General features: G+C 42.5%; 2 protein-coding genes across 3 annotated transcripts in view; both read right to left on the bottom strand.

The window, feature by feature from the left end:
- LOC115581335 (GTPase IMAP family member 8-like) overlaps nt 1–20000 on the bottom strand; it is a 451552-nt gene that overhangs the window by 419522 nt on the left and 12030 nt on the right. The gene's annotated exons all lie outside the window — the stretch shown is intronic.
- On the bottom strand, nt 1842–6435 carry LOC115581365 (actin, non-muscle 6.2). Its single transcript, XM_030416397.1, has 9 exons — nt 6284–6435; nt 4556–4680; nt 4340–4468; nt 4141–4251; nt 3555–3639; nt 3251–3412; nt 2965–3156; nt 2558–2739; nt 1842–2342 (listed from the first exon to the last, which is right to left on the bottom strand). Exons 2-9 carry the CDS (start codon nt 4676–4678, stop codon nt 2199–2201), a joined length of 1128 nt encoding a protein of 375 aa, XP_030272257.1. The 5' UTR covers nt 4679–4680; nt 6284–6435; the 3' UTR covers nt 1842–2198.

Raw genomic sequence — 20000 nt, 5'->3', positions numbered from 1 at the left:
GGGAAACAGTTTTACCCTCTTTCTACCAGTATGAACCAGTTTTCCTGGATGGAAGCGAAGCGAGTGGCTGGTTTGAGAATGAACACTGGCTCAGAACTGACCCCAGATCTACTGTGGTGGTAAAGGATTATTGATGTCTGCACACATCAACCGGTGCAGCAGCAGCTCAGACACCTCTTGTTATACTGTGTATAATGTATATGTATAGCTGCTGTTTTTCAGATCTGAGTTAGTAAAGAAATGAGTGAAAAGGGGACTAATACAGTACATCTCCTCCTCTCTATCAAATACTTCAGATAGTGCAGGGGGACGAAGAATGAGACAGACAAATGAAATCATAATACCTCCACTGTAACTAAGGAGGTTTTTAAAAGAAATAATGAACATGAGTCAGCTTGTACTTCCTATAATCAAATTAAAACTCCCAAAACATAACGCCCGTTTAAAATCCAAGCACAAACTAAAACTTAATGTGATAAATACTGATGGAAGACCATGACGAGTGTCATACCGCTCCTAGTGACAATATTCTAAGAAGTTTTTCAAATGATGACAAAATTTGGAATAGATCCTTGTAAATAACTATAACTAAATAACTCCTAAAGGTGGAAATGTGTTCAGAGTACTTTTAAGAGTTTAATCAGAGGAGAAATATTCTCCAAATGCTGAATGACAGTGACTTCATGAAACTAGTTTAGATTCTGCAGGGAGGTTTGTGGTCGATCTCTTTAGAGATTCGCTCACATCTGACACACCGCAGTGACACTTAAAGCAGAAATTAAAGAGATCACAACACTGAGATATTAGGAAACTTTAGTAAAACATGCAGCAGCAATTCATCTCATGATTCTTCAAAGACAGCGACAAACTGAGACACTGAAACTACAGCTTCATCTAAAATCCTCTCCTCTTTAATAACTGTCCTCACTGTTGTGCTCCATTTTTAAAATGTATTCAACACGGATGTTCATTATTACATCATGTCTGATTAGACAAACTTCATTTGAATGTTCAACCAATCACAGCTTTTAAAATAATGTCACACCCAGAAACAGAGTTAACCTCACCAAGATAAAGCTGGTTCTTCCTGTTCAGTTACTATAATATGGAAGCCAATTTGTACCATAATTCAAATTAAAATGCTTTAACAGAAATGCTTTTTCACTTTCAGAATATAGCTACATTTTTTTTGACTCATTTTCTTCAAGACTGCTCATTTCCTAACTTCATTAAAAAGAAAAGGATTTCCTCCTAATTTTCTTTTAGTCGTGTGACAAAATGAGCAGTCTTAAAGTGAAAATGCAATTTGGAGGATTTATTACTCATTTTATTTATGAGTCAAATAATGCAGCTATATTCTGAAAATGAAAAAGCATGTCTGCTAATGCATTGTAATTTACAAATTTCACATTTCAAATAGAATTTTAGTAACTGTTTGCTGGGGCATCATTTGAAAATTAAATCTTAAATGCAATTTTGTTTTTAATCAAGTTACAAAATGAGCAGTCTTGAAGAAAGTGAAAATGCAGTTTGGATGATTTATTACTCATTTTATTTATGAGTCAAATAATGCAGCTATATTCTGAAAATGAAAAAGCATTTCTGTTGATGCATTTCTATTTGAATTATGGTACAAATTCGCTTCCATACTCTACGTTTCCTGAATCAGTCTTAAACTAAAACTGGAGGTTTTGAGGCCTCAGGAGCTCTGAGAGGACTCTCAGGATGTTTGTGAACACAGACTGAATAAAGTGTAAATGAACAAACTGAATCTGTAAAACAAACACTGGATCACTGCAGCAAACACATTTCAACTGGGCAGCAAATGACGACAGAAGCTGTTAATATCAAAGGTTTGTCTTTTATTGATGATGTGATTGACAGACTGGACGAGGGGGGAAGCTGAATGTTGATGAGATTTGTTACAGAGGTAGAAAAACACGGGTAGAAGAAGAGGCAGTGATAATACTGTTTGTTTTCTTGGACTTCAGTTTATCACCAGAAGAACTGAGAGCTGTAACAGTTAGAGGACACGTTGGGATGTTTGATGGAGTTCAGCCGAGCCGACGCGTTAAAATGTAAACAGGCGCTTGATTCATCTTGTATGTGGCATCTCACATCTGTTAGTTTGTTCACACAAGATAAAAACGGGCACATTTATGGTTGAGCGGAGCAGGACGACGAGGACGAGCAGCTTTCTAGAAGCACTTGCGGTGGACGATGGCGGGGCCGGACTCGTCGTACTCCTGCTTGCTGATCCACATCTGCTGGAAGGTGGACAGGGAGGCCAGGATGGAGCCGCCGATCCAGACTGAGTACTTCCTCTCTGGGGGAGCGATGATCTGCGAGGGAGAGGAAAGAGTGACGATTACTACAAAGAACAGCTTTGATTTAAAACAAAAGTCAAAGTTAAGTTTGTATTGAGCAACACTGAAAGGAACAAACAAGCAAACTCACTTTGGAAACCAACTGATACTAAAGTTAAACAGTTTTAGTTTCCCTTCGCTGGAAAAACAAACTTGTCCTTCCTGATCAGCATCAAAAACTAAATGTGTACCTTGATTTTCATGGTGGGTGGGGCGAGGGCTGTGATCTCCTTCTGCATACGGTCGGCGATGCCGGGGTACATGGTGGTGCCTCCGGACAGCACGGTGTTGGCGTACAGGTCCTTACGGATGTCCACGTCGCACTTCATGATGCTGTTGTAAGTCGTCTCGTGGATGCCAGCAGACTCCATTCCTGAACACACGGACGGAACAAGATATTAGTGAAGCAAACTGTGGCGACATCCTGATCGCAGCAGAGAACGTCTCACTGGGAAGAGCTCAAACTCAAGACTTTATGTTGCTGAATTTACACAGACTTAAAAGCTAGACCACCCTGCTGGACGGACCAGGAACTCAGGGAAGCAATATGTTTGTTGTGAATCATTTTAGCGGCTCGGTGTCGGTGCTCGTCACCCACCGATGAATGAGGGCTGGAAGAGCGTCTCAGGGCAGCGGAACCTCTCGTTGCCGATGGTGATGACCTGACCGTCGGGAAGCTCGTAGCTCTTCTCCAGGGTGGAGGACTGTGCAGCTGTCTGCATCTCCTGCTCGAAGTCCAGAGCCACGTAGGAGAGCTTCTCCTTAATGTCACGCACGATCTCACGCTCGGCTGGTCAAGGAAGAAATATTTGTGTTACAAACAAATATATTCAGAAGGAAGAAAAGCCTGTAGTTGTTTTTAGAAGCTGAGGGTTTGGACGTACCGGTGGTGGTAAAGCTGTAGCCTCTCTCTGTGAGGATCTTCATCAGATAGTCTGTCAGATCTCTGCCAGCCAGATCCAGACGCAGGATGGCGTGAGGTAGAGCGTAACCCTCGTAGATGGGCACAGTGTGGCTGACACCGTCTCCAGAGTCCAACACGATACCTGCAACACAAACATGGTTCAACAGTCAGCTGCAGTTCCTGTTACAGCCACTAGATGCTGCTCCTACACAAACTCAGCCCAGACTTCTCTGGAGACACGATGATTCATGAGCAGGAAGTCGTGTGTGTGTTTGAGTCCTCACCTGTGGTACGACCGGAGGCGTACAGGGACAGGACGGCCTGGATGGCCACATACATGGCCGGACAGTTGAAGGTCTCGAACATGATCTGGAGCCAAGAGAAAGACGACAAGTGTCACTGTGGACGCCAAGACAACCAAAGAATAAAACAGCCACTGTAAAACTGAGTTCTGACCAAATAATAAGTGAAAATGAGATGCAGCTGTTAATATCTGAGTCCTGAGAGGCTTCAAGCTCCATCAGAAGACTGAAGAGTTAAAAAGGTGATTTAGATGCATCATTATATTTGTAGAATTCATCTCAACACTCAGATGTAAATCAAATCAAATGCACCAGAGGAAAAAAACAATCTGGTGTCTGAGCACAACAGTTCTGTCCAATCAGAGCATTTGTGGCTCTTCTGCTCGTCTACCTGCGTGCACTGAACGCCCGGGACCAGAACCTTCTACGAGGCCCGACTGTATTTTAGACTCAAGGAGCTTGAACTCATTGTGCATGACTTTACAAGGCCAGGTAGATGTATTGCTCGAGCCCTTTACTTCTTGTAGTAAGATCAGCATAAATCACTGAGCATTGGTTCTGAACACACCTGTGTCATCTTCTCCCTGTTGGCCTTGGGGTTCAGCGGCGCCTCCGTCAGCAGGACCGGGTGCTCCTCAGGAGCCACACGGAGCTCATTGTAGAAGGTGTGATGCCAGATCTGCAGAACAGGAGGGACACTTAGTTTCACCATCAGATGAAACTACTTTCAAATATGTGAAAATAGAAGTTATTGCAGACGTCCTGACCTTCTCCATGTCGTCCCAGTTGGTGACGATGCCGTGCTCGATGGGGTACTTCAGGGTCAGGATTCCTCTCTTGCTCTGGGCCTCGTCTCCCACGTAGCTGTCCTTCTGTCCCATTCCCACCATCACACCCTGCACACACACACAAACAGGCCTTTAGTCACATTCCACTGTGTTTATCAGTGCATTAGAGTCTGACAGTGATGAGGCTCTCAGTACCTGGTGTCTGGGTCGACCCACGATGGAGGGGAAGACGGCGCGGGGGGCATCGTCACCGGCGAACCCGGCCTTGCACATGCCGGAGCCGTTATCAACAACGAGGGCGGCGATGTCGTCATCCATGTCTGCAGAGAAACAGTCGGATTAAAGAGCAAAGTGTTGGTGATGCTTTTCATAGTCAGCCCTCATCTCTGCACTGTTCCTGTTCAGATACTAAAAGTAAGAAAAAAATAAAAACACTGAAATCTGTTGTGTGTTTTTAAAAGCTGCACATTGAATAGATTTAAGAGGAGGATCTCTAAAACAGTCAAATAAGTCTGAAGATTAAAAAATGGAAACACACGTCAGGTGAGGTTACACAACCTTTCCTCCAGCTCATCCTGACATGATGAAACCTGTCGGGGCGCGGCGATGTGGTGAGACACGACGCAACGACAGAGAAAATGAAACATCGCCACACACAGGCCTTGAAACATGAACATCTATTAAATAATCAGTAGTTACGTTTTTACTGACCAAATGTGTAAAGTTCAGGACATGACATCACCTTACTGTAATGATATGCACAAGCTAACACCATATATAGGCTCTTATGATGATAATGAGATGCGCCTCTGTTCAGTTTTGGGAATGTCAGGTGTGATGTAACGTCCTCGTCTCAGAACCTCGCAGAGTTAGAATCAGATTAAAAACAGGTCAAAGCAGCTGAACGCTGAGTGTTCCTGCTCTGTAGCTTCTCTTCACCTTCAGGGAACAGAACTCAAGCCAGTTTCTTCAATTTAAATATGTTTAACCCTTTAAAGCTGCAGTGGAATGACAGTTGTGTCGGGCGTGGCAGCTCAGGTCGTCCAACCTGCTTCACTCATGAGACCTGCGAGCGGTTCATCACCTGAGGGCTCCGCAAACAGGTCCAGGCACAACGTGACCGAGTGCTCAGCAGACACACACACAGTGTCATTTAATGTCTCACATCAACAGCACCTTCTTATTTTATTTTAAAATGTCCCTCATGTGAGAGGAGTCAAGTTAATCTGACAAATTCAATTAGTTTAATAAAAAAAAAGTTCTGGAAGTTTTATTTTGTTGAGGATCTGAAACAGGAAGTGTGTGTGTGTGGAAGGAGTGGCCCTTCCCTCAGGGCACACACACACACACACACACACACCATCAAGTTAACAGAAAAAAAAATCAATTCTTGATTAATTTGCTTGTCTTCCATACAGTATTGATTGTTACTTAAAATCTAATCCAGCCTGATTCTGCTGAAAACATTTTACTGGATTAAAATCTAAACTGTCTCTGATTTCTGCTGTTTCCAACTCACAGTCATCTACTTGAGCAGAACTTCTATAAAAACTGCAGATTCAGCTCGCAGGAAATCATTTTAACTGAATATCCTCAGTGCTCCATGTGCAGACTGACAGCTGATCTCAGTCACCTGCTCAGGTGACGCACCGTTTCTGTGCAGATGAAAACTTTGGGGATTTTGTCCCTGAACGTCTTCGTAGCAAGTTTAACCTCCAAATCTGAACCGAATCTTCTCTCCGTGCATCAACTCAGAAACTCTCTGCTGGTTCAACACTTTCCTCCAGGACGAGCTCAACTCTGACCAACACTTTTCTAAATGTCCGTCACAGCTGCAGAGATTCACTGCTGATGAGTCTGATCAATCAATCAACCAATCAGCCTGTATGAAGCTTCCAGAGGCTCAGGTGTGTTAGCTCTTACCTGTGCAGGTGAGTCTCAGGTGTGTTAGGTGAAGTCTTGCGGTGTAGCTCTGCCCAGCTGTGCTCGGTGAATGCAGCCTGAGCACTCACACCGCACCGGTTTTATTCCCGCGCGCGGAGCTGCTGGCGTTGTCCATAAAAGGTAACGTTCTCTCCGCGAGCGCTGCCATTGGTCCAGGTGAGCAGGATTCCTCAGGTTCTCTCAGCTCGCGCTCTGATTGGCTACAGCAGGCATCTGTCAAGGGAGTGGGCACGCGGGACAGAAACCTGTCACCCCCCCCGGAAAAACTCCAGCAGCCTGCAGCGTTTTTACTGAAACTACAGATCATCCAGAGCAGGAGGCCGTCAGACCGGAAGTGACGTAAAGAGAGTGACCTGCAGAGACAGACGCTCCATGAGGATGAGACGTGATCAGGAAAAGATTCATTTTGTAATTTAGCTTCAAGAAACTCCTGTAAAAGAGTATTTCACCCAAATATATTAACCTCAAAGTCCTCTCCTCCTCCTGATGATATAAAGTCCTCCTCTCCTCCTCCTGATGATATAAAGTCCTCCTCTCCTCCTCCTGATGATATAAAGTCCTCCTTCCTCCTCCTGATGATATAAAGTCCTCCTCTCCTCCTCCTGATGATATAAAGTCCTCCTCTCCTCCGCCTGATGATATAAAGTCCTCCTCTCCTCCTCCTGATGATATAAAGTCCTCCCTCTCCTCCTCCTGATGATATAAAGTCCTCCTCTCCTCCTCCTGATGATATAAAGTCCTCCTCTCCTCCTCATGATGATATAAAGTCCTCCTCTCCTCTGCCTGATGATATAAAGTCCTCCTCTCCTCCTCCTGATGATATAAAGTCCTCCTCTCCTCCTCCTGATGATATAAAGTCCTCCTCTCCTCCTCCTGATGATATAAAGTCCTCCTCTCCTCCTCCTGATGATATAAAGTCCTCCTCTCCTCCTCCTGATGATATAAGTGCCTCCTCCTCCTCCTGATGATATAAAGTCCTCCTCTCCTCCTCCTGATGATATAAAGTCCTCCTCTCCTCCTCCTGATGATATAAAGTCCTCCTCCTCTCCTCCTGATGATATAAAGTCCTCCTCTTCCTCCTCCTGATGATATAAAGTCCCTCCTCCTCCTCCTCCTGATGATATAAAGTCCTCCTCTCCTCCCTGATGATATAAAGTCCCTCCTCCTCCCAATGATATAAAGTCCTCCTCTCCTCCTCCTGATGATATAAAGTCCTCCTCTCCTCCTCCTGATGATATAAAGTCCTCCTCTCCTCCTCCTGATGATATAAAGTCCTCCTCTTCTCCTGATTATATAAAGTCCTCCTCTCTCCCTCCTGATGATGTAAAGTCCTCCTCTCCTCCTCCTGATGATATAAAGTCCTCCTCTCCTCCTCCTGATGATATAAAGTCCTCCTCTCCTCCTGATGATATAAAGTCCTCCTCTCCTCCTCCTGATGATATAAAGTCCTCCTCTCCTCCTGATGATATAAAGTCCTCCTCTCCTCCCTCCTATGATATAAAGTCCTCCTCCTCCTCCTCCTGATGATATAAAGTCCTCCTCTCCTCCTGATGATATAAAGTCCTCCTCTCCTCCTCCTGATGATATAAAGTCCTCCTCTCCTCCTGATGATATAAAGTCCCTCCTCTCCTCCTCCTGATGGATATAAAGTCCTCCTCTCTCATCTCCTCCTGAGGATATAAAGTCCTCCTCTCCTCCTCCTGATGATATAAAGTCCTCCTCTCCTCCTCCCGATGATATAAAGTCCTCCTCTCCTCCTCCTGATGATATAAAGTCCTCCTCTCCTCCTGATGATATAAAGTCCTCCTCTCCTCCTCCTGATGATATAAGTCCTCCTCTCCTCCTCCCGATGATATAAAGTCCTCTCCTCTCCTGATGATATAAAGTCCTCCCTCTCCTCCTCCTGATGATATAAAGTCCTCCTCCTCTCCTCCTGATGATATAAAGTCCTCCTCTCCTCCTCCTGATGATATAAAGTCCTCCTCTCCTCCTCCGATGATATAAAGTCCTCCTCTCCTCCTGATGATATAAAGTCCTCCTCTCCTCCTCCTGATGATATAAAGTCCTCCTCTCCTCCTGATGATATAAAGTCCTCCTCTCCTCCTCCTGATGATATAAAGTCCTCCTCTCCTCCTCCTGATGATATAAAGTCCTCTCCTCCTCCTGATGATAAAGTCCTCCTCTCCTCCTCCTGATGATATAAAGTCCTCCTCCTCCTCCTCCTGATGATATAAAGTCCTCCTCTCCTCCTGATGATATAAAGTCTCCTCTCCTCCTCCCGATGATATAAAGTCCTCCTCTCCTCCTCCTGATGATATAAAGTCCTCCTCTCCTCCTGATGATATAAAGTCCTCCTCTCCTCCTGATGATATAAAGTCCTCCTCTCCTCCTCCTGATGATATAAAGTCCTCCTCTCCTCCTCCTGATGATGTAAAGTCCTCCTCTCCTCCTGATGATATAAAGTCCTCCTCTCCTCCTGATGATATAAAGTCCTCCTCTCCTCCTCCTGATGATATAAAGTCCTCCTCTCCTCCTGATGATATAAAGTCCTCCTCTCCTCCTGATGATATAAAGTCCTCCTCTCTCCTCCTGATGATATAAAGTCCTCCTCCCTCCTCCTGATGATATAAGTCCTCCTCTCCTCCTCCTGGTGATATAAAGTCCTCCTCTCCTCCTCCTGATGATATAAAGTCCTCCTCTCCTCCTCCTGATGATATAAAGTCCTCCTCTCCTCCTCCTGATGATATAAAGTCCTCCTCTCCTCCTCCTGATGATATAAAGTCCTCCTCTCCTCCTGATGATATAAGTCCTCCTCTCCTCCTGATGATATAAAGTCCTCCTCTCCTCCTGATGATATAAAGTCCTCCTCTCCTCCTGCTGATGATATAAAGTCCTCCTCTCCTCCTCCTGATGATATAAAGTCCTCCTCTCCTCCTGATTGATTTAAAACAGAGAAACAACCAAAGAAACATAATAGAATTCTCCAAAACTAAGTTTAGACTTTGCTGAATCAGCTGTTAGCACTTCCTGTTATCAGTGAACCTGCAGATGTACAGACTGATGTCACTGCATTAATGTGATACTGAAGAAAACTTAAAAATGTGATGTTTCTAAGGCAGGTTCTGCACATGTGAGGAGCGTCTTCAGATCAGTTAGTGATGTGTTCTCCGCTGCAGACTGAGATCACAGCAGACGAGCTGATGGAGACTTCTGATGTTTAAATCAAGTCTCAGCTGCTTCAGTTGTTCAGCAGAATGCTGCAACTCTGTTTTACTGTGAAGCTTCAGAACTGTTCTGGTGAGCAGTGATCACACTACCTAACAGAAAAGTGATTTTTCATCCACCGAGCAATCCCGACACAAACACACACACGACATCACAGCAGTGAACTTCTTTGTGTTTGTGTTGTGACTGTTATCTAAATGACATGTTCGTACTGTGTTAACCTGTCACTGTCAGTGAACGCACCGTCTGTTTCAATTGATCCAACTATTGAACAAGTGACCTCAGCATCACCAGACTCCATTAACAAATGTGGTGATTTTAAGAGTTGTTGAGTTAAAACAAACTTTCTAACGTCGTGAAACTGTGTGTGTGACAGATTGTAACTCATTGTGTCCTTGTTGTAAGTTCAGCATTAAATCTTTCAGCTGAAGTTGTTTGTCTCCTTGTAAAAAGTGTCAGTTTGTGGCAGCATGTCTGTACCAGCCTGTCTGCTTCTGTGTCTAAAGTGCTAAAGTCTTACCTGCCAACATTGATCAGCTGTTTGAACACACTGTTTACACTGATTTCACCATTTACACTCCATTTATGAAAGAAGAAACATGTTATTGATCTAAACATGTCACATGTTACAAAGACACTAAACAGTAACAATATAGGCTACTTCTTTGTCCCCGTGGAGAAAGTCCCCAGACTCCCTTAACAAATGTGTCAGTTTAGTGAGTTGTTGAGTTGGAGACACTTTATAAACTCTGTGAAACTCTGTCTCTGACTCATTCTGCATTATTTGGACCTTCTTGTTCATTCAGCAAATGTTCTACATGAACTTCTTTCTGTCTTTGTGCAGAAACATGGAGTCTGTTTGTTTTATGTCTGTGGATATCGAGCTGTAAGGTGAATTTGAGAAAGCCGACTCAGAACTATAGACTCAGCTTTGAGAGTGGATCTTGACGCCCTGGCTTTGGGGAAACTCTGGTGCAACATGAACAATGTGACTCTCCTCGTCTCAGCTGAGAGAAGCCGGTCTTTAAATCGCAGGTTTGGAACCAACAAGCAACTCGCCTGCAGCCAATCAGACACTCACACAGGTAACACACAGAAGATGATGATGTTCTTTATCATATTTGCAATATAAGAGAAGACAAACTCAGGGGTGAAATTCAAAGACTTTTAGTAAAATACTGGAGGACACATTAAACACTGTGACTCGGATCCTCTGACGGACTGAAACTCCTGCAGCTGTAAAGTCTTATTAATCACACGTATTAGACGTTTGTGAGCATTAAAACAAAGTCTAGCTGCACAAAGTGACGTGAACTTTAAAAGGTCACATCCACAGATCTTAGGATTCCACTGATAGTCAGTCTGAGCCTCGTCTTGTTCTGCAGGTCTCTGCATGTCAGACGTGTCCAGATAAAAGCTGCTGGTGGTGATAATGATCCGCTGGGCCGTTCAGAGCCCATCCACCCCCTCACTCCTCTGTGTCCAATCACCAGAATCAGATCGTTTCTTGATGTTATAGTTTTAACATGAAAATACTCTGCTACAGGTTTCAGTCCTGCAGTGAGAGAGTCTTCCTTCCTACTTGGCTTCAGCCTGGTTTTATGCATCATGCCAGTTATTGTTCACCGTTGTGGATTTTTGAGGTGGAGCTACTGTTTACTACTGTTGATGACACGGGTGAGAACTTGGGCAACAACAAGGTGATTACATAAGAGGAGGAAGAAGTTCTGAGTCGGGTTTTTTTCAAATTCAACCTGAGAAAATGTTTAATCCCGACATGAACATCCGTCCTGAGTGAGCACCTGTGATCAGACGTCACCTCCTGGCTCTATATCCACAGACATAAAACAAACAGACTCCATGTTTCTGCACAAACACAGAAAGAAGTTCATGTAGAACATTTGCTGAATTAACAAGAAGGTCCAAATAATGCAGAATGAGTCGGAGACAGAGTTTCACAGAGTTTATAAAGTGTCTCCAACTCAACAACTCACTAAACTGACACATTTGTTAAGGGAGTCTGGGGACTTTCTCCACGGGGACAAAGAAGTAGCCTATATTGTTACTGTTTAGTGTCTTTGTAACATGTGACATGTTTAGATCAATAACATGTTTCTTCTTTCATAGACTGTAAATTTTATTTAATGCTGAATTTACAAGAAGGCATCAATGATTTAGAATTCATCACCACCGTTTCATAAAGTTTGTTCAGTTTCTCCTGATGAAGAAACTCTTAAAATCACTTCATTTGTTAAGGGAGTCTGGTGACGTTCTCCACAAGTAGCCTGTTTAAAAGTTTGACTTGTTTACTGCCATAAAATCTGTGTCATGGCTCATTTTAGTTCTAAGAATATTTTGCAGAATATTGGGATAATATTATGAAGCACAGTTATATTTTAGAGGATAATCCTGACATGAAGTTTTCATCATCTCATGCCTCAAAATAAATAAGTATAATATTTCCATAAGTATGTTCAAATCAAAACATCAAAAATGTACTTTACTTATTGAGTGAATGTTGGTAGTTACTCTGCAGTGCTGTTATTTTATGACTGTGTAACGACAAAATCAAACTGAGAGGATAAAACGATGACGTCAGGTGTCAGCTGGGCTGCAGATCCTCGTCATGTCGCTCACTTCCTGTTTCAGTGCTGAGTTTGGTTCATCAGGAACCAGAACGTCATTAGCACCTGGCCACAGAGCACCTGTGGTATCAGGAGTGAGATGTCTGAAACAAAAGACAGTGATAAGTGTTTTATATCACAGCGATGTGAAACAGTCAGTTTGTTAGCGCTGGTTCTGTCAGATTTCACTCCACTGTTTATTTTCCATTGAGATATTTTGCTGGTCAGGTTCCTCATTCTGCTGCTGATGGTGACGTTATCTGTCAGAACAACAGGCTGAGAACAGGAACTCCACTCTGGATGTTTGTGGTTTTCTTTTGTTTTAAGCTGCAAGATAATCCTGAAAATCAGGATCAACAACGTGAGTTTACAGAAGAAAGGTTTCACTCATTAGCATATTCATCCTCCCCCGCTGTCTTGATCTCTCAGCATCAGTTTACCTCATTTATAACTCGTTGGGTGTTTCGGGAGTATCCACAAGGAAATTCGAATCAAAATGAAATGTGTTTAAAGCCCCTGTACAGACTTTTCATTTAGTGTTGATTTTGGCGGCCCCGCTGGACGAAAGCGGTAGTGTTTTGCCGGAATGAAGACCGCATTTCCCATGAGCTCTAGCGCCCACTGTCGTGAAGACGTTTGTCCGGCCGGCGCGTGTAGATTTGTTTTGGAAACGTCGGGAAGAAGACGGGACTTGCTTTGAAAACTTTTTTTTTTTTTTTAGCAGCTATCTGCAGCGTGCATATGGACGAGGTAATGTGTCTATTTGTATTTCTACTTAATATAATATGCCGCCGGTGAAACAAAGTAATGCTGCTGTTGCGCTGCAATTTCCCAGCTATATATATTACCCACGGTGCTACAGAGCTAGCGTTACAGCAAAGTCACAGTGATTGTGATGGATGTTTTGTTCTAAGTAAGAAACTGAATCATTTATAATGACAGAGGATATTACCGATGCATCGTTGCAGGTTGGCTGGGCTGATACACACAGCTGAAATGGATGCGTGATCTAAGACGTTTGTTGTCGTTTTCACGAGTGTAGTATCTAGAGCTAGTCTAGTGGTAACGTTAGCCAGCTTTGTTGTAACAACATAAATTCATGTATTGCTGTAAACTACGTCCCGCATTACATTTCATAAATGAAATAAAATTTACAAACCTGTCTAGGAGGAATCGGGCGAATTCTGGATCCGACCCTCCCTTCAAGCCCCGCAACTCTCTCCATCTCTGGAAGAAATCGCCAATGTTTATCCGTGTTTAGCCCTAGCTCGATCGGATTCCCTCTCGGCCTTTCGTTGGTCTTCGGTTCGAATTCTTTTTCTTTTCTTTGTCTCATTATCAGCCATGACAAAAGTTTTAGCTCGTTAGCACTGGCTAGCGTAGCAACAAAACAGCTATGCCGTATCCTGAATGTCGTCAGTTCCGGTCTGACTGCCGTAAATCGTTTCGTCAGTGGTCCGACCCGACCAATGCCTTTCAGAGGTATAGAATTAGACTACTTAGAAAAGGCGTATCTTCACGCTGATGGGCTCATTTGCTGTTGTAGGTAACAGAGACACATCAGCAGAAACCAGAGACTTTTATATATCCAGTTAAAAACTCCGCACAGGGGCTTTAATTTTGGTTTTGATCAGCAGAAGCTGGTGAACGAGGTTCAGATAATGTTTCTTACAGCAGATGATGTGTGACACTGCAGTCCTTAGAGAAACTATCAGAGGTAACAGGGAGATTTTGAGGCTGTTCACATTTGGTATCAACGTGATCACAAGTGGTCAGCTGTGACATCAACAACACCAACCTAAGAACAACTTATACCTGAGAACAACCTGCGTCTGAGTGAACACCTGTGATCAGACGTCACTTCCCAGCTTTATATGTAAAGACATAAAACAAACGGACTCCATGTTTCTACACAAAGACAGAAAGAAGTTCATGTAGAACATTTGCTGAATGAACAAGAAGGTCCAAATAATGCAGAATGAGTCAGAGACAGAGTTTCACAGAGTTTATAAGTGTCTCCAACTCAACAACTCACTAAACTGACACATTTGTTAAGGGAGTCTGGGGATCTACTGTTTAGTGTCTTTGTAACATGTGACATGTTTAGATCAATAACATGTTTCTTCTTTCATAAATGGAGTGTAAATGGTGAAATCAGTGTAAACAGTGTGTTCAAACAGCTGATCAATGTTGGCAGGTAAGACTTTAGCACTTTAGACACAGAAGCAGACAGGCTGGTACAGACATGCTGCCACAAACTGACACTTTTTACAAGGAGACAAACAACTTCAGCTGAAAGATTTAATGCTGAATTTACAACAAGGACACAATGACTTACAATCTGTCACACACACAGTTTCATAGTGTTTATAAAGTCTGACGCTACACAACAACTCCTTAAATTAGCTGATTTGTTAAGGGAGTCTGGTGAAATGTGGTTAATAGTCGGCTTCATGTTTTACATTTAATGCTGAATTTACAACAAGGACACAATGACTTACAATCTGTCACACACACAGTTTCACTATGTTAGAAAGTTTGTTTTAACTCAACAACTCTTAAAATCACCACATTTGTTAATGGAGTCTGGTGAATTCGACTCTTGTTTTTCTCCTCCACAACTTGAATCTGTTTCCACCTGTACTTTGAGTATTTTGACTGTGTGCTCGTGTGTTTCTGTCCTTTTATGGACTAAACTGCAGCAGAAATTCCAGCAGGTGACATCAGACCTGCTGCAGCTTGTACAGACTTCCGTGCTGCTCACAAGAAATGTGCAGAAGAACCTGAAGAACCTCCTACATGTTGGAAATATCCATCAAATGCCATCAAAATGAAGGTTTAGTCCAGTTTTAACTGACTTTTATTACAGATTTACTTTTATATATAATAGTATTACATGTTTTTTTATTAAGGATGTGTTTCTTCTCTCTACAGTGACAGACATGCTGGAGTAAAGTTTGTTCAGATGATTTATAAAATACTGTAAATAATAATGAGCTCATTGACGCAGCACTTCCTGTGTCACACTTCATTTAACCATTTTCATTTAATAATACAGTTTATAAACTGAATAACTTCCATATTCACACAGACGACCTTCATCTCTTCAAAGCTTTCAGGATGTTGTGACATTCAATCTGCTCTCCTATCTGGAGTTATATTAGATTTATTAAATACGGTGGCCCTGAGGGTCAAAACACATTGTGGTTGTGTTTGGACCCTGCAGGCCACTGTCATTACATCAGTCCTCCCAGATGTGTCGTCACAGGTCAGAGGAGTCATTGATGATTTTCACAGGAGCTATTTGTATTTCAACATCTTTGATTGTGCTCGTTAAAACTAGATATATATTAAAAGTGCAGGAGGAAGAAGCTTCACACTCATTCTGTCTCATTCCGTCTGCTGGTCTCTTGTTTCTACGGTGGCTGACGAGGCAAACACGCAGAAAAACACTTTCAAATCGACAAAGCACGAGCAGATAAGTAAATATCCGCATCATGTGCTGCATGTAGGACAAACAGAGCTCCCCCTGCAGGCCTGGAGCACTTCTGTTATGTCAGTCTGTTTCCAGCGTTTGTGTATTTCTATATTTGCACATTTTGGTGTTTGTGTTCATGTTGTCAAACAGATGAAGATGTTTTCTTATTAGCTCGTGTTTTGTCTCTCGTTCAGTTTGTTTCCTCCAGCTTCCTCTCTTCCTGTTGTCTTCTTCTTCTACTCTCTTTCTAACTCTTCTGTGAACATGAATAATGTTTTTCACTGTGAAGTAGATTCACCGTCTGTCGGTGCGTCTGCAGCGACACACACTCTTACAGCAGTTGTGCATTGCTTGCTGTTGCAGAGGTGTTCCTGTTATTGTGTCCACGCCCTCGACCTGCTGTGACTTGTCTTTACGTCCCATTACAGCCGCTCCACTGCTCCTCTAATTTCCCCAAGACCTCGAAATCTTTTCTGTTTGTCCTTCTAACTGGGCCAAATGTAACACAGGACTTCAGGGCGTCACCTCCAGCTGCTCGTCAGGTTGCAGGAGGCGGACCCCGCCAGGTGTGGCCACGCCCCCCCCATGTATCAGACAGAACCTTCTTCCCATCTGTCCTTGTATGGTCTGAACTGCAGCTGAAGATTCCAGCAGCTGACACACCTGCTGCAGGTTTACACAACACTCAGCTGCAGTTTGCAGTCTGATCCACACGATCAATGTTTACTGCAAAAACACAAATCAGCTGAAACTTTTCGTCTTGTTGGGTTGAATCTTTCTGTTTCTCTCCGTCACAACGCCGTGCTGATGTTCTGGTTCAGTTTAGGCACAAGAACCACTTGTTCAGGGTCAGAAAACATCTTGGTTTGGATTAAAATACTTGTTCTGGTCACTACGATCACAGACGGAGAAGAATCAGAATCAGAATCAGAATCAGAATCAGAACTCCTTTAATGTCCCGCAGACGGGGAAATGTGTGTGTCTGACACCACTGAAACATCCACATGTCCACAAGTGTCCTACAGAAAATCCAGCTGTGAGACTCAGACTGCAGACGTGCTGGCTGCAGTACCTCCATCACCTCCATCACCTCCTGATGTGGAAGTGATTCATTTAAAGTCATATAATGTGAACGTGATGTGTCACGTCTGGTAACAATGTCGACGTCAGACAGTTCTGTAGTTTGCAGAAACGTTAGCTGGAGAAATTAACAGTTAGATGATTAACTGATGCAAATCAGTGACACAGAGGTGGAACGAACATTAACTGAGGTGTCCCACAACATTTCACATCTGACAGCTGTGGAAACTTTGCATATTCACATTTTATCAGAGATGATAAACTTCCCAACAACTTCTCATAAAAATGTAAAATGCTAACGATGATTTAACGACTAATTCCTTGAAGGCAGAGTGTGTTTTTACTCGAGTAAAGACTCTGAGGACTGAAGATGATCAACATGACCATGATCAGATGCTAAAATGTCAGAAGCTGTGAGGAGATGTTGGATTTTAAGACTTTATTTGATGCAAAAAGTGCAGAGTGTGGCTGTCGTCCTGCCGCAGCACCGGTTTGCCTCGGCTTGTCGGTTTACAGCCGGCCTGTGATCACCGCCCTGCAGTCAGGAGCAGATGACATTGTCCACATTCTCCGGCTGGTTCAGGCCTGTTCGTGGAGCCGGAGGAGTGTCAGTCTGCCAAACCCCACGCTCACTCTGAGAGCGATTAACATGCAACAACACAAAGACCAAAAAAGGCGTGAACGCAGAGAAACTTCCTGGCTGGACGAGAATCCTCCTCTTCCACAATCAAACTGCTTTTTATGGAAAGGGACGAGCTGCAACTCGACACCTGCGGCAGAGATAATCCATCATGTCTGCCTTTATCTCTGCCACAGCTACAGTCTTGTCTTGTGGTAATGAAGAGGAGAACCAGTCTGACGTAGACTGAGGAGATGTTGACTGACAGATTAACGCAGGTTTCTACACGGTGAGGAGCTGAAACTAGCTGCAGGAGGAGGTTCACAAACAGGGTGTGAGGAAGGTCAGCAGCTGGTCTCAGAGTCTCTGACCTGATTCATCTCAGTTACAATAAGTTAACATGAGGGGAGGAACTTCCTCATTAAAGGAGCAGTTCACCCAAAAAGTAACATCCAGGCATTATGTCCTCAGCCGTGCTGATGGTGAGATCAGCTGAACAGTTATTAACACTTCAGACAGGAAGCACTTTTATCTGAGTCGCTGCAGGAAAGAGTTTTAAAAAGTGTTTAAAAAGTTTTTCTAAATCAGTTTGTACGGAGGCGTTTTGGATTCACTTGAAAAAAAAATGTTTTGGTTTGTTTTTCTGAATAATTTTCGGGGAATTTTCTTTTCTGTTTTTCAGAGTAATTTATTTTTATCGTTGGTTTTTCGGAGCATTTGAAACAATAGACACATTCATTCCTTTATTGAGAGCTCAATTTAATGGAAACAAACATGACCGGCTTGTTTAGTTTAATCAAGTTTTACTTTGATCGGGGTTTAAGACACTGGGAGATAATCCCGTCTTTAAGTCATATCGATGGTATTTTACCTTTAGTTTGTCGACTTTACGCAGGCAGCTGAGGACTGTGCGGTTGTTCAGAGGGAAAGCCCATTCAGATCTGCTAGACACAGCAATGTTTCTCCAGGATCAGTTGGACAGATATGACATGCTCCACGGATACAAGATGATGCATTTGAGATCAGAAGCAGGAGTCAGGATACGTCCGTGGGAGTCACTTGCAGGTTGGAGGTTCTCGCGGGAGTTCGAAGTATCTTGATATTTCAGAAAAAAAATTACTACAAAAAACAGAAAAAATTATATAAAAAAAAAACAAACAAAACAATTAATTACCCATTGTTTTTTTCTTCAAGTGAATGCAATACGCTTCCGTAAGTTTGGGATCTCAGGACTTAGATCGAGGTAAGAGCCTCTCAGTGACATGAGGAGGGAGGAGGAGAAGAAGAAGAAGAAGAAGAAGAAGAAGAAGAAGAACAAGAACAATATCTGACAACACTTTCATCTCAGCCACTTCTGTGACATTTTATCTTATTAAATGTTGTTAATCACATCTTCAGAATAGTCCCCCTGTCCTGCCTATTTGTTGCAACGGTTTATCCTTTTATTGTATTAATGTTATTGTGAAGCATTTTCTATTTGTACTAGTTGTTTCAACCTTTAGTATTGTGGAATAAAATAATTTGGACTAGTCTTATGACGTTTCTCTTTTCTTTTTCAGGTCTTTTGCCAGTATAAACTACCTTTTTAAATAAACCTTATGTGAGAGCTGAATGCACGTCTCCTGCTCTTCTTTAACCCTTCCTGATTGTGTCACCACTCAGATGGTTGGTGTTCTGAGCTGGTACAGTTCTAGTCTGTGTATCTGTCCCTTGTGTAACCTGGGGGGGTCACACACATTTATTGAAACACTTTATGAACAAAAGAAGGAACACAGAACATGTGTGATGATCACAACATCTGACGTCTCTGAAGGGAAATTAAAACATGCTTTACAAAAAACACCCACAAAACTCAGAGCAGAAATGGAGACAAAACAAAGGTTTGTAAAAAAAAGAGTTTCTCCATGATGAGTCAGAGTCTGATCTGTGTCACACTGATGAATTGATCTTTATATTGATCAGTAAACATGATGATGGATTCACACGACGTCACCAACAACTGAACATCACGAGCCTCGTAATGATTGAACTTTTTATTAAATCCCAACATGTTCAGTACAACATGTGTACAACGTGAAGTGCTTCACCTCAATATTTCCATTTTACTTTCTTTTATTTCACTACCAGTCAAATGTTGAACTTCACTCCAGTTATTTGACAGTTTAAGTCACAAGTTTCTTCACAGAGTCAGAATATTAATACAAAATGTAATAATCAGAGTCAAGAGGTTGAGATTAGCTCGTTAAACTCTGTGGGCATGTTTCTTAATTTGTGTGCTACATGTTTAAAATATAGTGTGATTTTGTATTTAGTGTATTTTATAAATGCTCTGTTACACAAGAATCTTTCACTGATGGAACTCATCATCAGTCCTGAACAGCTGTTTTCAGTCACTAACTTTCTGTCTGTTTAAACTGAGTTTACAGCTGAAACTATAAAGAAAAAACCAGTTTACATCTGTAAATTAAAATTAAATCAGAATAATAGAAACACATTAAACTGCTGTAGTGTGACTTTATATCAGACGTGATTAGGAAACATTAAATTATTATTGATTATTGTGATCCAAACAAAAGAGGAGGAGTTAAAAACAAACAGATCAGCAGCACAAGATCTAAAACTGACTTCAGATTAATGTTAGAGCGCCACCTGCTGGACAAACACTCAGCA

This window comes from Sparus aurata, chromosome 5 (genome assembly GCF_900880675.1).
Source record: "Sparus aurata chromosome 5, fSpaAur1.1, whole genome shotgun sequence".
Lineage (NCBI taxonomy): Eukaryota > Metazoa > Chordata > Actinopteri > Spariformes > Sparidae > Sparus > Sparus aurata.
This window is presented reverse-complemented; position numbering and strand designations above follow the sequence as displayed.

Coding starts and splice junctions, on each gene's coding strand:
- LOC115581365 (XM_030416397.1), bottom strand. CDS start 4,678: ATGGATGACGACATCGCCGCCCTCGTTGTTGATAACGGCTCCGGCATG. Junction 4,252..4,339: donor ACTGGGACGACATGGAGAAG/GTCAGGACGTCT, acceptor CCTGTTCTGCAG/ATCTGGCATCACACCTTCTA. Junction 2,343..2,557: donor CACCCACCATGAAAATCAAG/GTACACATTTAG, acceptor TCTCCCTCGCAG/ATCATCGCTCCCCCAGAGAG.